The sequence below is a fragment of the Bidens hawaiensis genome, unplaced genomic scaffold (genome assembly GCF_021521415.1).
Source record: "Bidens hawaiensis isolate Kalapana, Puna unplaced genomic scaffold, B.hawaiensis_p1.1 tig00013016_1, whole genome shotgun sequence".
NCBI lineage: Eukaryota > Viridiplantae > Streptophyta > Magnoliopsida > Asterales > Asteraceae > Bidens > Bidens hawaiensis.
The window spans coordinates 446,419-462,210 of record NW_027492095.1 but is presented as its reverse complement, the minus strand read 5'-3'; the positions used below and the strand labels follow the sequence as shown (position 1 = coordinate 462,210).

The following is a 15,792-nucleotide window of genomic DNA, read 5'->3' as shown; positions in this document are numbered from 1 at the left end:
AGTACCTTTATCTGACCCGCCCATGCTTTTTACTGTTCCCTGACAGCTTTATCTTGCTCCCTGCAGCTGCCATATCTTTCCATATCTTTTGCTTTTGGAATCTTTTGCTTTTTGAGATCTTTTCCCCTTTTTCTAGGGATTGTGTTCCATAGGGTTTGCCTATAAATAATAGTAGTATTTTCTTAACACTTCACACACTACACTTATTCTCTTCCTCCCTTTTTGCTCTCTGCCGTTGTTCTTCAGCCGCCTTCCTCCTCTCTTGCCTCCGTTTTCTCCTCTCCTCTGCCCTGTTTTCCGGTAATATATTATATATAATAACTTATTAATTATGCTAACTTATAATCAAGACTTAAAACCAATCGTTAAAACAATAATCTTTAATTATAGGTTAACTTGCTTGTTTAAGAGTTGGTTCTTGCTTTATCTTACACCGCATCGTTTATCAAGTGAGTAATCTCGTACCTAATCCCTTTTTATTTTTAATGTTTTGGGATGTTCATGTGTTCGTACAAACTTGAGTCTTAAACTTGTTTATGAACTTTAGTCGCGCAGTATCCCATGTGTTGAGGACGTTTACTTGGCTGTTTATTTGTATGTGTGTATCATTAACCGCTTTGTTCGGCCTATTCCGAAGTTTTCATGGAACCATTAGATGAACACGGGAGACCTATCGTTTACGGTTTTCTTTGTTTACACTTGCACAGATGTTTTCTCGTTTTTGTGCTCAATTGGGAGCACGGATTGAACTATGAACTATGAGCTATGATCTATCTAGGCTTGATCACAATCTGATTGCACCCTTGTTAAACACCAGACATACACGTGTTGCGCGCAGATTTATTATTATCTATGTATTGTATTAAACTTGATTTCTCACCAACACGCAAGTGTTTGACGTTTATTTTAACACATGTTCAGGTTTGCAGTAGCTGATTTGGAGCTTGTGGACACGTAGGACGTTTTTACTTTTGGACCTAGAATTAAAATGTATCAAGACAAGTTAATGTTGTTTGAATGTTATAATTTATAATATATTGATTTATGTTTGATTTATGTTCTTTATTTTCCCCGCTGCGCGTGCGCGATAAAATGTGTATAAATAAATATTGACACCAATAGTGTCGCGAGTAATGAAGCAATATGTGGCGCCCCGATGTATAATCCGCCTTTGGTCGGGGTGTTACAGATTGGTATCAGAGCCAGGTTGACTTTAGGATAGGTGGTTAGACGTAACGGCCTAGAATACCTAAGAGTCCCTTCTCGCGCATGAGAGAAATCTCATGTTCGCGCGCTTATTGTTAATTACTCGTTATTTATGAATATGCTCGCACTTGCGCAGTATATGATTTTATGTTTTATTTCGCGATATTTCGATTTTTGCTAAATTTCGATTTTTTATTGATTTTTCTTGCCTATTCGTTTGTTGGGATTTGAAGATCCGAAAAGTCATGGTGATACATGAATAGTTGATTTTCAATTTCCATTTACGATTATGTTCTGAGGTTGGAGACTTGAAAAGTCATGGTGATACATGAATTGTCAACCTCCAATACTCATTTTCTTGTATGTTTTATATTGAGGATTGAAAAGTCATGGTGATACATGAATCGTCAATCTCCAATACTCGTTTGCTCGTATATTTTAAATTGGGAATTCGGAAAGTCATGGTGATACATGAATCGTCGATTCTTGATTCGAATTTGTTACCCTTATTAAGTCTGCATTTAGGGTCATTTATTTTACTTTTAACTTTTGATAGTATCTAACTCCGTGAAACCAAGCTTTTCGAGGTTATACTTTGTGCTAAAACCAAGATATTAACTAAAATTAAAATTTTTATAGAATGCCTCCGCTATCTCGCCGATTTCAGAGAAGAGAAGCCTCGCGCATGCGTAGACAGCAACGTTCCCAGGAAATGGCCGCCGTGATAGCCCAAGCCTTGAGCCAAAACAATACCTCCAGTTATAACATTAAGTCCTTTAACGCGGGTAACCCTCCAAAGTTCACAGGTCTTGAAGGAGCCACCGTGATGCTCCAATGGCTCGAAAAGATTGAAAACACTTTCCTCCATACCCAATGCCCCTCAGACAGACGAACCCTATATGCTTCCAGTGTCCTGGAATCCAGAGCGCTTACATGGTGGAATGGAGTAGCCCATGCGCGTGGCGCAGAGGCTGCTTCTAGCATGACATGGGAGGAATTCAAGGAAATTCTTACGCGAGAATTCTGCCCTCCCAACGAAGTTAAGCGCCTGGAGGAAGAATTTTGGAACCTGAAGCAATACAGCGGTGAAGCGCGCGAGTACGCGACGCGCTTCCAGGAACTAAGCCTGCTGGTCCCTCACCTTGTTACCCCTTCCCGCCGAGCAATCGAGAAATTCCTTGGGGGTCTCCCCATGGAAATTCAAGATTCTGTATGGGCCAGAAACCCAGTAACCCTCTCTGACGCCATCGAGTTGGCCGCTGTGCTCAGCGACAACCATGTCAGAGCAGGAACCCTGTTCCTGCGGGGAACTGAGAAGACCAAACCCACCAAAACTGTCCATGAACCAGCAGAAACCAAACCTGAACCCTCAAACCATAACCAGAAACGTAGGCGCAGACAAGCTTACGCGCTTACCAACCCGCCCATAGTCCAGCAACCCGCTTACCAACCTCTAGCATACGCCCCTCAACCCCTGTCAGCCTACCCAACACCTCCTGTAGTCCACAACTATGCCTTAACCAATCCAGCACTTCCTGCCCCGCCACCTAAGAAACCTTACACAGGAAACCAACCCCTTTGCCCAACCTGTAGACTTCACCACCCAACCCAAACCCCGTGTCGACAATGTAACCGATGTGGCCGCGTTGGTCACTCTGCCGAATACTGTAGAGTCCCTCTCGCCAACCTAATTGCGCCAACACCACCAGTCTACCCGCAGAACCCACAACCAACCTACCAAAACCCACGACCCAGATCGTGCTTTAACTGCGGTGATCCCAGTCATTTCCGGAACGCGTGCCCGAGACTACAAGTGCAAATCACACAAGCGAATCCGGTGAACCAGATTTCAAACCAAGTGACGCGTGGACGAGCTTTTAATATAACCGCGCACCAAGCGCAAGCGAATAATGACGTAGTTAATGGTACATTTTTGCTTAACGGATTTTATGCTTCTATACTTTTTGATACTGGCGCCGATCGAAGTTTTATCTCTCGCGCCTTCGAGCAGAAGCTTGCGCGACCGCGCAACGATTTAAAAGAAGATTTTTCAGTTGAATTGGCTAATGGCGAAACTGTTTTAATTAACTCTGTGATTAAAGATTGCACGCTTAACCTTAACGAAAACGATTTTCTGATTGACCTCATCCCCATGCCTCTTGGAAGCTTTGATGTTATCATTGGTATGGACTGGCTCTCGAAGAATCGCGCCGAAGTTATTTGCGCCAAGAAGATGATTCGCATACCTCGAGAAAATGGTGATCTTCATATTTACGGCGAAAAACCCTCCCGCGGTCTTAAACTTATGTCTTGCGCCGAAGCCCAAAGACTCATGCGGAAGAAGTGTATTGCATTCTTAGCTCATGTGGTTAAACCTGCTGAAGAGAAGAAGCTTCGCGATATCCCTGTTGTGCGTGATTTCCCTGAAGTTTTTCCTGATGATCTTCCTGGTATCCCTCCCGCTCGTGAAGTCGAGTTCCGTATTGATCTTGTCCCTGGTGCTTCCCCCGTAGCTAAATCTCCTTACCGTCTTGCGCCCGCTGAGATGCAAGAATTGGCAAGCCAACTCCAAGAGTTGACTGCTAAAGGATTCATTCGCCCTAGCTCTTCGCCCTGGGGTGCTCCGGTGTTGTTCGTTAAAAAGAAAGATGGATCGTTTCGCATGTGTATTGATTACCGCGAGTTGAACAAACTCACCATTAAAAACCGGTATCCCTTACCGCGTATTGACGACCTCTTTGATCAACTCCAAGGTGCCTCTTGTTTCTCGAAGATTGATCTCCGCTCTGGCTATCACCAGTTGCGCATCCGCGATGAAGATGTTCCGAAGACTGCTTTTCGAACTCGTTATGGCCATTTTGAATTCTTGGTCATGTCCTTCGGTTTAACCAACGCACCCGCCGTTTTCATGGATCTAATGAATCGGGTGTGTAGGCCTTTCTTGGATAAATTCGTGATCGTGTTTATCGATGATGTTCTGGTGTATTCTAAGACCAAGGCCGAGCATGAGCAACATCTTCGGTTGGTATTGCAAAAGCTCCGAACCGAGCAGCTCTATGCTAAGCTTTCCAAGTGTGAATTCTGGTCTGATGAAGTACAGTTTCTTGGTCATGTTGTTAACAAGATGGGTATTCATGTCGACCCATCCAAGATTGAAGCAATCAAGAACTGGATTACGCCATCCTCTCCTTCTGAGATCCGTTCCTTTCTGGGCTTAGCTGGTTACTACCGGCGATTCATTTCGAACTTCTCGAAGATCGCTTTGCCTTTAACAGCTCTAACGCACAAAGGTAAACCGTATATTTGGGGCTCGAAGCAAGAAGAAGCCTTTCTAACGCTCAAGCGTTTGTTGTGTGAAGCTCCTGTTCTTGCGCTACCTGAGGGTAATGATGATTTTGTCGTGTATTGCGATGCATCCAACCAAGGTCTCGGTTGTGTTCTTATGCAACGAGGCAAGGATATCGCTTATGCATCGAGGCAACTTAAGGTTCATGAAAAGAATTATACAACTCACGACCTCGAGCTTGGTGCAGTTGTTTTTGCCTTGAAGATCTGGAGACACTACCTTTATGGTACTAAGTGTATCCTTTACACTGACCATAAAAGCCTTCAGCATATCTTTGATCAAAAGGAACTTAACATGAGGCAACGCCGATGGAACGAACTCATCAGCGATTACGATTGTGAGATCCGGTATCATCCTGGTAAGGCTAATGTGGTAGCCGATGCGCTCAGCCGAAAACCCTGCCAGCTTAACTGTATCTTGCCGCGCACCCAGCTTCACTTCGCGCCGATTCAAAGCAACCTTGAATCGCGTATTCGTGACGCGCAGCGCGCATCCATCAGTAACGGTAACCTTCGCGCCGAGTTAGCGTGTGGCGCGGAAGCACTCTTTGTCCCTAATCTGAGTGGAATTCTTTGCTATCTTAATCGCATCTGGATTCCCTTTGATGAGAATCTTCGCGCTGATATCCTGAGTGAAGCGCACAAATCTCGGTATTCTATTCATCCTGGCGCTGATAAGATGTACAAGGATTTGCGCATAACTTATTGGTGGCCCGGTATGAAGAAGGATATTGCTGTGTTCGTAGCTAAATGCCTGACTTGTTCTAAAGTGAAAGCTGAACACCAACGCCCATCTGGTTTGCTCGAACAACCAGAAATTCCTACATGGAAATGGGAATGTGTAGCAATGGACTTTATTACCAAGTTACCTTTGACAGCAAGCAAACATGATAGCATTTGGGTAATAGTGGATCGATTGACTAAGTCTGCTCACTTCCTGCCCATTCGTGAAAACTACCGTGTTGAGCAACTCGCGCAGCTTTATGTCAAGGAAATTGTCTGCCGCCATGGTACTCCTTTGAGCATCATATCCGATCGCGATGGCCGTTTTATATCTCGCTTTTGGAAATCTCTCCAATTTGCGCTAGGAACTCGCTTGGACATGAGTACGGCATATCATCCTCAGACTGACGGTCAGTCTGAGCGAACTATTCAAACTCTTGAGGATATGCTCCGATCTTGTGTTCTTGATTTTGGAGGTAATTGGGATTCGCACCTGCCTTTGATCGAGTTCTCTTATAATAACAGCTATCATTCCAGTATTGGTATGGCCCCATTTGAAGCACTTTACGGTCGTAAGTGCCGCTCCCCGATCTGTTGGAGCGAAGTGGGTGAAACTCAAATCATAGGACCCGAACTTGTTCAAGAGACAACCGATAAAATCGCCAAGATCCGTGATCATCTGCTGACTGCCAGAAGCCGACAGAAGAGTTACGCAGATCGTAGGCGGAAGCCTCTCGAATTTCAAGTTGGTGATCTTGTTCTCCTCAAAGTGTCGCCTTGGAAAGGTGTTGTCCGCTTTGGGAAGAAAGGTAAGCTTGCTCCTCGTTATGTTGGTCCATTTAAGATTCTCGCGCGTGTGGGAAAAGTTGCCTACAGACTTGACCTGCCGCCCGCGCTCAGTAATGTGCATCCAACGTTCCATGTATCCAATCTCAAGAAGTGTTTAGCTGACGAGAACCTTCACATTCCACTTGATGAAGTTCAAGTTGATGAAACTATGCATTTCGTTGAGAAGCCTGTTGAGATTATGGATCGCGAGGTTAAGCAAACCAAGCGCAGTCGTATCCCTATCGTGAAAATTCGCTGGGAGTCCAAGCGCGGAGCCGAGTTTACATGGGAAAGGGAAGATCAAATGAAGATCAAGTACCCGCACCTGTTCTCTGCGCAACCTACTTCGAGATAAATTTCGGGACGAAATTTCTTAAAGTAGGGGAGACTGTGACATCTGCCCGATCCGACCCGACCCAGGTACCCGTTTCTCTGACCCGATCTCTTTCTTTTATGATTTAATATTTATTTATACTTATATTTTATTTTTAATAATAATAATATATATTTCCTTCCCGCCTCTTTCTCTCTCTTTCTTTCCGCCGTCCCCTCCCTCTTCCTTCTCTCTTTCCGCCTTGTTTCCCTCTTTCTTCTAACTTTTTGCTTGTCCTTTGGTTCTTCCCGCCTAAGGATGTCTGCAGCTCCACGCGCCAGACTCCTTACATGGAAGCCTGCGTGAAGACATCTTGTTCCTGCGATGCGTGAAGAGAACTCTTCTCGCAGCGCGCTAAGGATGCATGTTCTTCCCGCAATGCGCTAAGAATGTATGTTCTTCCCGCGATGCGCTTAGAATTCTAGTTCTTCACGCAGCACGCTAAGGATTTATGATTCTTCCCGCAGTGCGCTAAGGATTGTTGTGCCAGCCTTCGCGCTCGCGCACTCAGCCTTCCCGCGCTTAACCCTTGTATCTTCTGTTTATTCTAGCCGTTTGCTTTTGTAAATGTCTTTTCTTCTGAGCTGTTGACCTAACCTATCTAATGTCTGAATAGTTTCTTTCGGCGCAGCATGCGTACCAACCCCATTGGTTGGTAGAAAAAGTGACTGACATTATCTTTTGAGATCTGCTTTTGCCATGCTTGACCAGTACCTTTATCTGACCCGCCCATGCTTTTTACTGTTCCCTGACAGCTTTATCTTGCTCCCTGCAGCTGCCATATCTTTCCATATCTTTTGCTTTTGGAATCTTTTGCTTTTTGAGATCTTTTCCCCTTTTTCTAGGGATTGTGTTCCATAGGGTTTGCCTATAAATAATAGTAGTATTTTCTTAACACTTCACACACTACACTTATTCTCTTCCTCCCTTTTTGCTCTCTGCCGTTGTTCTTCAGCCGCCTTCCTCCTCTCTTGCCTCCGTTTTCTCCTCTCCTCTGCCCTGTTTTCCGGTAATATATTATATATAATAACTTATTAATTATGCTAACTTATAATCAAGACTTAAAACCAATCGTTAAAACAATAATCTTTAATTATAGGTTAACTTGCTTGTTTAAGAGTTGGTTCTTGCTTTATCTTACACCGCATCGTTTATCAAGTGAGTAATCTCGTACCTAATCCCTTTTTATTTTTAATGTTTTGGGATGTTCATGTGTTCGTACAAACTTGAGTCTTAAACTTGTTTATGAACTTTAGTCGCGCAGTATCCCATGTGTTGAGGACGTTTACTTGGCTGTTTATTTGTATGTGTGTATCATTAACCGCTTTGTTCGGCCTATTCCGAAGATTTCATGGAACCATTAGATGAACACGGGAGACCTATCGTTTACGGTTTTCTTTGTTTACACTTGCACAGATGTTTTCTCGTTTTTGTGCTCAATTGGGAGCACGGATTGAACTATGAACTATGAGCTATGATCTATCTAGGCTTGATCACAATCTGATTGCACCCTTGTTAAACACCAGACATACACGTGTTGCGCGCAGATTTATTATTATCTATGTATTGTATTAAACTTGATTTCTCACCAACACGCAAGTGTTTGACGTTTATTTTAACACATGTTCAGGTTTGCAGTAGCTGATTTGGAGCTTGTGGACACGTAGGACGTTTTTACTTTTGGACCTAGAATTAAAATGTATCAAGACAAGTTAATGTTGTTTGAATGTTATAATTTATAATATATTGATTTATGTTTGATTTATGTTCTTTATTTTCCCCGCTGCGCGTGCGCGATAAAATGTGTATAAATAAATATTGACACCAATAGTGTCGCGAGTAATGAAGCAATATGTGGCGCCCCGATGTATAATCCGCCTTTGGTCGGGGTGTTACAGTGAACACGCTGACGCAAAAATAACTCTTTTACTTTATTACCCCTCGAGACTACGCCTGCCTCGGCCCAACGTGGCTTAAGAATAACAAAGTCAAATAACACATTATAAATATGAGCCTCTACGCTAGGCCACCTCAGCAAACACCGCAGCGTTCGACTTAGTTAAGTACCCGTAAATATACACATAAGGTCGTACTCCCTGCAGGAGAGCGTCCTACGACCAAGGGTGGTGCGATCATGCCCATACATCGCATAGTGCCACCTATGTAAGGATCCAGACATACGTATACCACAGCCTGAGGGCTAGGTTCATACCCTTTATTTATAACGGTTTTAGGAACACATAGTTCCTTGTAAACAATTTCAAATAACATGTTTGACTGATTTTTAAATAAGTAAAAGTTTGGGGGTGTATTCACCTTGTCTCTTTAGGATCGGCTTCACTCACCGTCCAAGGGTCTTTCCCTTTCTTTATCTCGCACCTATAGTACGAGTATAAATATTTGTTAGTCGGATACACGATCCGGCTTAAGACCTTTAGTCTTATATCTCAATCCTCGATTGAATCTTTAGTTCAATTCTTATTTACTTGAAAACATTTAATTTAAAAGTAAATTATAAACCTTTAGTTTATATTAAAAACCCGACGTTTCTTCTTCTCCAAGAAACGTAATCTTTTTCTTTTATTATTTAAGAATACTCTTTATTCATTAAATAATATTTCATAACAAAGAATATTTACATATATACTTACACTCATATATACGTGTTCAACAATATTCATAATCACACTTTCATTTGTTTCTTTGTTATGTTTTCTTTTCTTTTCTTTTCTTTTATCGAGGTATCGAGTATAACCTCGACATAAGGCTTAAGCCTTGAATATAATATTCAATTATATTGAATTCATCATTACGCCTAACCTTAATGGCGTATAGAAACTCTAGAGAATTTAGCAGCACTTCGACGCCGCTTTACTTTTCTCGATCAACTTTGATATGCCGACTTCAACACATGTCAGCACGTCTTTCGGGACTCTTTGCCATAACAATGTCTTCTTTGATGAATGAGAGTGGAGGGTGGCACAAACTTCGAGGAAACGGTGTACGCAAACAAGAGATCGGGGCACGCTTATCTAGGCAAATCGTTTATATGATTGTCGGTTTTAGAGAAAAGCTAGTGAGAAGTGAGAGTTGTGGTTTTAGTGTGCAGAAATGGAATGCCTATGGTCGCTATTTATAGACCTCAAATTGGCTTCCATCGCGCTATGCGATAGGTCCCTGGGCAGGCCTATCGCGTATCGCGATATAGGCTTGATGACGCAGAGGGTAGGTCTGCCACGTGTCGACACGTGGCAGTCACCGCTCCACGTGGCGACACGTGGTGGAAGTGTTGCCACGTGGTGACACGTGGCAGCACATAGTGCCACCGTGTGCCACGTGTCACACTGTGTCAGACTCCCCATCGCGATACGCGATGGGTGTCTCCTCTGACTCATCGCGTAGCGATGGGTCAGGAAAATAGAATTTTCAAATTAAACCCTCAACTTTGGAATTTGGCAATTTTAGTCCCTAGACATTGGAAAGTTGATATTTTGAACTCGAAATTTTTACGTTGTTACAAAATCACTACCGAGTATCTCCTACCGCTTGGTACCACCGACATGGTTCAGTGTTTGCCCAACAGACCTTCCTGGTCACTACCGATCTCTCATCCTGCTTTCGAGCTATTGACTATGGTCCAAGTGCGTTTGGGTTGCTAACGACTTTCTAGTTTACTATAGATTTGTTGAAAAGAAAATTGACAGTTTGAATCAGAACATCAAACCAAAGAAATGGCATTGAATACGCCTAAAGAAATTTATTCATTCGTTTAATGCATGATAGCCCTTTTGATTTCATTTCATTAACAAACAAACTTAAGGATGACAAACACAAATGTTTCCCATCAATCCTTTATCCTTTCGCAAGCTTCATATTCATGTTATTCATATCTTCTCTAGCAGTACATATTGTTTCAGCTGACAACAAGGCTATACAAATATTAAGTGATATGAAACATATCAACTAATAGACGGCCTCATGTCTGTTGTTAGACATGGTTTATCAACAATATCACCGGACTTTTCATTCTAGACATGTCAATTCATAACTACTTTTTTTAACAACACCACATACCAATCTATTTCATTTCTAATCCTAACCTACTTCAAGTGAAATCTATTTTCATGCCACGTTTTAAATATTGGTCTTCATTTTCAAAGACAAGCCTTTATCACCCAACCAAGACTGAAATGGACAACTAAAAACTACTTGTAATAGCATTCTCAACCTATCATCATCCTCATCTCAAAATTACAATAAAGACACTACATTTCTTTTCTTCTATTCAATTTAAGAATATTTTTTATACTTTTATCATTAAAGTTTTATCTGTCATCTACCCACAACTAATTTAACAAATATCAAAAAACAAATAAGGACAAACTTTGTTTCCCCAAATTTACAAAAAAATCACTATTTTATTCTCTCCACCGTATAATTTAAACTTATAATCATTCAATACATTACTGATCACCCTATAATTTGTAAACTTTTCTCATATAATTTTAAGGAATAGAATGAAAATGCTCTAAGCATGAAAATACAATTACAAGATCACCTTTTAATGTATACTTTATTGAAAAAAAAAATGTATTATGCTATTAAAACATGTATATTTTTTTTTGGCATATACATAATTTAAGTATTTAAGTATACAACCTAGACCCAAACCCCAACCAAACTCTTAATTCCACATCTCAATGCAAATTAAACAAACACCTATTCAAAATTTAAACACATACACACACACACCTCTTTGATTCCCCATGCCACCTCCTCATTTCGCGCCTCTCTCTCTTAACCCCTTTGACCACCTCGACACCCCCAACACCCACCACCACATCACTTTAAACCTACAAATCCTTCACTCACTCATTTCTTCAAATACACCATAATATTATTATTATTATTATTATTATTCCACTTTCACTATGCCCAACAAACACACTTCTTCTTCTTCTTCTTATAATAATAATAATAATAACTCCTCCTCCACCACATCACCACCGGATCTCACCATCAGCAGCTCAATCAATTACTCCATTAAACAACAAGAAGCTGCCACACATTCATCCGAATGTGGAGGACATCCACCTTCACATTCGACCGAAGAAGAATGTGAAGGTGAAGGCGGTAGTCAGAAGACTAGTTCTACCAACTTGTACATTTCCAATATTAATTCAAAAGACGCGGCTACCAGACATTCGACGGAAGAATGTAAATGTAAACGCCACGAGAACAAGACTAGTTCCATGAATCTTAATAATATTTCCATTAATAAGTTAACTGATGCGGCTACCGAATACTCACCTTCACATTCACCTTCACATTCAGGTGAAGGCGGTAGTGACAAGACTAGTTCAATGAACCTCTCCATTTTCACTAATAATTCAAAAGACGCAGCTACCAAAGAATGTGAAGAAGGTAGTGAAAAGACTAGTTTAAGTTTAAGTTCTTCAAACTATTCGTACATCGACCCGGCCGAGCCTCGGGCCAGGTCATTTCCCCCATCGAAACCGCACAAATCGAACGATATCCGATGGGACGCCATTCAGTCGGTTACGGCTAAGAATGGTGAATTGAGTTTGAGTAATTTTAGGTTATTGAAAAAGCTAGGGTTTGGGGATATTGGGAGTGTGTATTTAGCTGAGTTAAGGGGATCATTAGGTTGTTTGTTCGCGGTTAAGGTTATGGACAAAGGGATGCTGGTGGGGAGGAAGAAATTAGTTCGGGCTCAAACCGAACGAGAGATTCTCGGTATGTTGGATCATCCGTTTCTTCCGACATTGTACTCGCATTTTGATACCGAGAAGCTTTCGTGTTTGCTTATTGAGTATTGTAGTGGTGGTGATCTTCATATTCTTCGGCAGCGACAGCCCGGGAAGCATTTTTCTGAGCAGGCTGCAAGGTTTAACTTTAACTTATTGTTAACTATTTTGAAACATTTTGTTCTATGAGATATCATTATGTTTTGTTTGTGTTGTTTTAGGGTTAATTAAACCAAATTGAAATATATGTTTCGAAATATTTATGCAATTATGTGTTGAATAATTCAGAAATTTTAACCTAATTTGTAGGTTTTTAGCTGTGATTAGAGTTGTGAATTTTTGATATGACACGAAAATTGTGGGTTTGTGTTCAGTATAAACGAGTTTGGGTTGAATCCGTGTTTGCCCGGCGGTTTCACGGGTTAACTCGTTTAATTTGTTTATTTTTAAATTTTGCTTTATAAAATGTGTTTTACAAATTAAATTGGTTGGTATTTTATGTCAAAACTTAAAAGTGAAATTGACATGGATTTATATTTAATTTGTGATTATTTTTTTATAAGTTTTATTTTTTTGTTGTAAAAATGTAAGTTTAAAGTATTAACCTGCACAAAAAATAACCAGGTTAAAGTGGTCATTTTCATGTCAACATATTCGTGTCATTTTCAGGTTCATCTGTCTGACATGATTTTCTGTTCTTGTTAGGGTTGACCCGTCAATCCGTGAACATGGCCCGTTTAGAACCTTTAGCTATAAATTATAATCCACATGAAATCACATTTTCAGTCGCATAATCTTTTGATTATATTACTGATCCATAACCGTGCTATTATTTAACTTTGCAGATTCTATGCTTCTGAAGTGCTTTTAGCTCTAGAGTATCTTCACATGATGGGAGTAGCATATCGCGATCTAAAGCCTGAAAACGTTTTGGTTAGAGAAGACGGTCACATTATGCTATCCGATTTCGATCTGTCATTAAGATGTTGTGTCAACCCGCGATTAGTCAAGTCAACAACCGAGCCATCTTGCACTGCAACGTCACACTGCATCCAACAATCTTGCATCGAACCCTCTTGTGTGGAGCCCACTTGCTTCCAACCAACTTGCTTCAAACCGCGCCTTTTCAACTCTTCCAAAACATCACGTTCCAAAACCGAAAAGAATAAGAATCATGTTAATTTAGACTCGCGCCCTGTGCTTATTGTTGAACCGACTGCTGCTAGATCCATGTCGTTTGTTGGGACCCACGAGTATTTAGCACCCGAGATCATTCGTGGTGATGGTCACGGGAGTGCTGTTGATTGGTGGACGTTTGGGATATTTTTATACGAGTTGCTGCATGGGAAAACACCGTTTAAAGGGAATGGAAACCGAGAGACGTTGTTCAATGTTGTTGGTCAAACCTTAAAGTTTCCCGAGGGGTCAAACATTAGTTCGGCTGCAAAGGATTTGATTCGTGGTCTTCTCGTTAAGGACCCGCAAAAAAGATTAGGGTATAAACGAGGTGCAACCGAGATTAAACAACACCCATTTTTCGAAAGCATAAAGTGGGCTCTAATCCGTGGGATTCAGCCTCCTGAGGTTCCAAAACCAGTTGACCTTTCGTTCTTTAGTCAAACGGGAAAGTCAACAATGAGTCAAAACGACAAGAAGGCTTCTGATTCTGATAGATCATCAGGGCCTTATTTAGATTTTGAATTCTTTTAGTTTTGTGTTGGTTATAACTTATAAAACTTGTGCATTAGTTATTATTATTATTATTATTATTATTATTATTATTATTATTATTATTATTGCATCCTTTGCTTGTGTTCACTTTCTCAATGAAAATTTTGGTTTGTTTAGTTTTGTTATTATTGCACTTTATGAGTTCTTTTTTGTGCTTTTTGTCTTTTTGAGGTTACAAATTATTTTAAAAGTAAACATTTTAGGCCCACTTGGATATTATTTTGCACTTTAGAAAATTGTCAACAAGCAAAACACAACAGTTAGCTTTTTCTTTTTTCATATGCTTTCTCAGCTAGAATCTTGATGGACCATTTTCCTTTTATATTTTTATTTTTATGAGAATATATAGAAAGTAACTTTGGATTTGACACATCATATTAGAATTGTATACCAACATTTGAGTGATGTCAATTTCATGGTGAATTCTGTTTTGTATGATTGATTATTTGAGCCTTTACTGTTGTGCACTTTGTATGCTTTATTTTTTTCCTAGGGGCTAGGACTGTCTTTATGAATATTTTAACTTTTAATTGCACTATTGATGCTTGTATTTGAGTTCTTTTTGTAATTGAATAGTCTCTCTCATTTTTTTTTTCACAAAATAAATGTAACATTATCTTGGGTTTTCTTTAAATGAAAGCATTTGTTTGGGTGACATTGTTTTCTTCTAACTTAATATATTGATATCATTTATTTTTAGATAGATATTTAGTTTGTTTTTAAGAAAATGCAGTTATTTTAATTAAAAACAAGCATTTAATTATCTAATGGTGGTTTCTTGTACCTACTTTTCTTTTGGTATTACTTGAATATTATTTGCTGTGATTTAATATTCCAAGTTTCCAACTAAAAACTAATGTATTAAAGACTCATGGGACTAGATTTAAATGTGATGCAACCATATTGTTAGTTATCACTAGTAGTTGTAAAAACAAATATAACATGTTCATCCATTTTTATCTAAACGAATTTGAAATGTTTATAAACGAGTTCAGCCATATTTTGCACCTCATAGTAACCTTGCATTTTTCAACTTAAAAACATGATCACTAAAATAGCATAAAGTTTCACCCTGTAGGCGGTGACGGACCTAGGAACTTTTCTCACAGGGTCTGAAATTTACTCAGTTGACTATCTTTATATACTTTTTTGGGTCCACTTCGGTTGTTTCTGATCGAATTGACTCGGGTTGGGTCATATACAATAATCTTGGTTATTAGTTAGTAATTTGGTAAATTTATTGCGTTTACAATTACCATTTACTTCAAATAACTTACCACCAAAAAAGAAAAAAAATTAAATAATAATTATAATCGATATATAAGATTATAAAATGTATATTATAATACTAAACAACTAAGTGTATGCGTAGTGGGGCGGCATTTCGGGCGATAAGAGGCGACTTTTTGGTGGAACACACCCCCCCCAAAAAAAACACACACACACAAACGATAAGTGGGTCTACAACAGCATAACACCGCTAAAACAAAAAAAAAATCATTATATGATGACTTGGTCTCAATTTGTAAACCGGTCAAAACCTGAACCTAAACCGATTGTAACATGGTAAGAAACTAGTTCAACCCGAACCGAAACCGATTATAAACCGGTTTTGACTTTTGTTGACTAAACCAAACCGCTTTCAACCCAAACCAGTTTTAAGTTTTAAACCGGTCCGGGCACCTCTACGCACCCCCTCATAGCCTAATGACCTAATGTCATTTATTGAATATTGAATTTAATATAATAAAACAATTTTCCAGTTGGTGTGTAAATTTCTCTCTTAACAAGAAAATGTGATCATGGGACCAATTATTA

At 40.0% G+C, this 15,792-nt stretch overlaps 1 protein-coding gene across 1 annotated transcript; it reads left to right on the top strand.

The window, feature by feature from the left end:
* The first annotated feature begins 11,799 nt into the window (after window positions 1–11,799).
* LOC143543061 (serine/threonine-protein kinase D6PKL2-like) lies at window positions 11,800–13,984 on the top strand. The gene is made up of 2 exons (XM_077035489.1): window positions 11,800–12,383; window positions 13,089–13,984. Exons 1-2 carry the CDS (start codon window positions 11,839–11,841, stop codon window positions 13,951–13,953), a joined length of 1,410 nt encoding a protein of 469 aa, XP_076891604.1. The 5' UTR covers window positions 11,800–11,838; the 3' UTR covers window positions 13,954–13,984.
* Window positions 13,985–15,792: the final 1,808 nt, after the last annotated feature.

What these genes read in the sequence shown, in the direction of transcription:
- LOC143543061 (XM_077035489.1), top strand. Translation starts at nt 11,839, where the DNA reads ATGAACCTCTCCATTTTCACTAATAATTCAAAAGACGCAGCTACCAAA. An exon ending in TTTTCTGAGCAGGCTGCAAG is followed by an intron (nt 12,384 to 13,088) that starts GTTTAACTTTAA and finishes TTAACTTTGCAG; the next exon opens with ATTCTATGCTTCTGAAGTGC.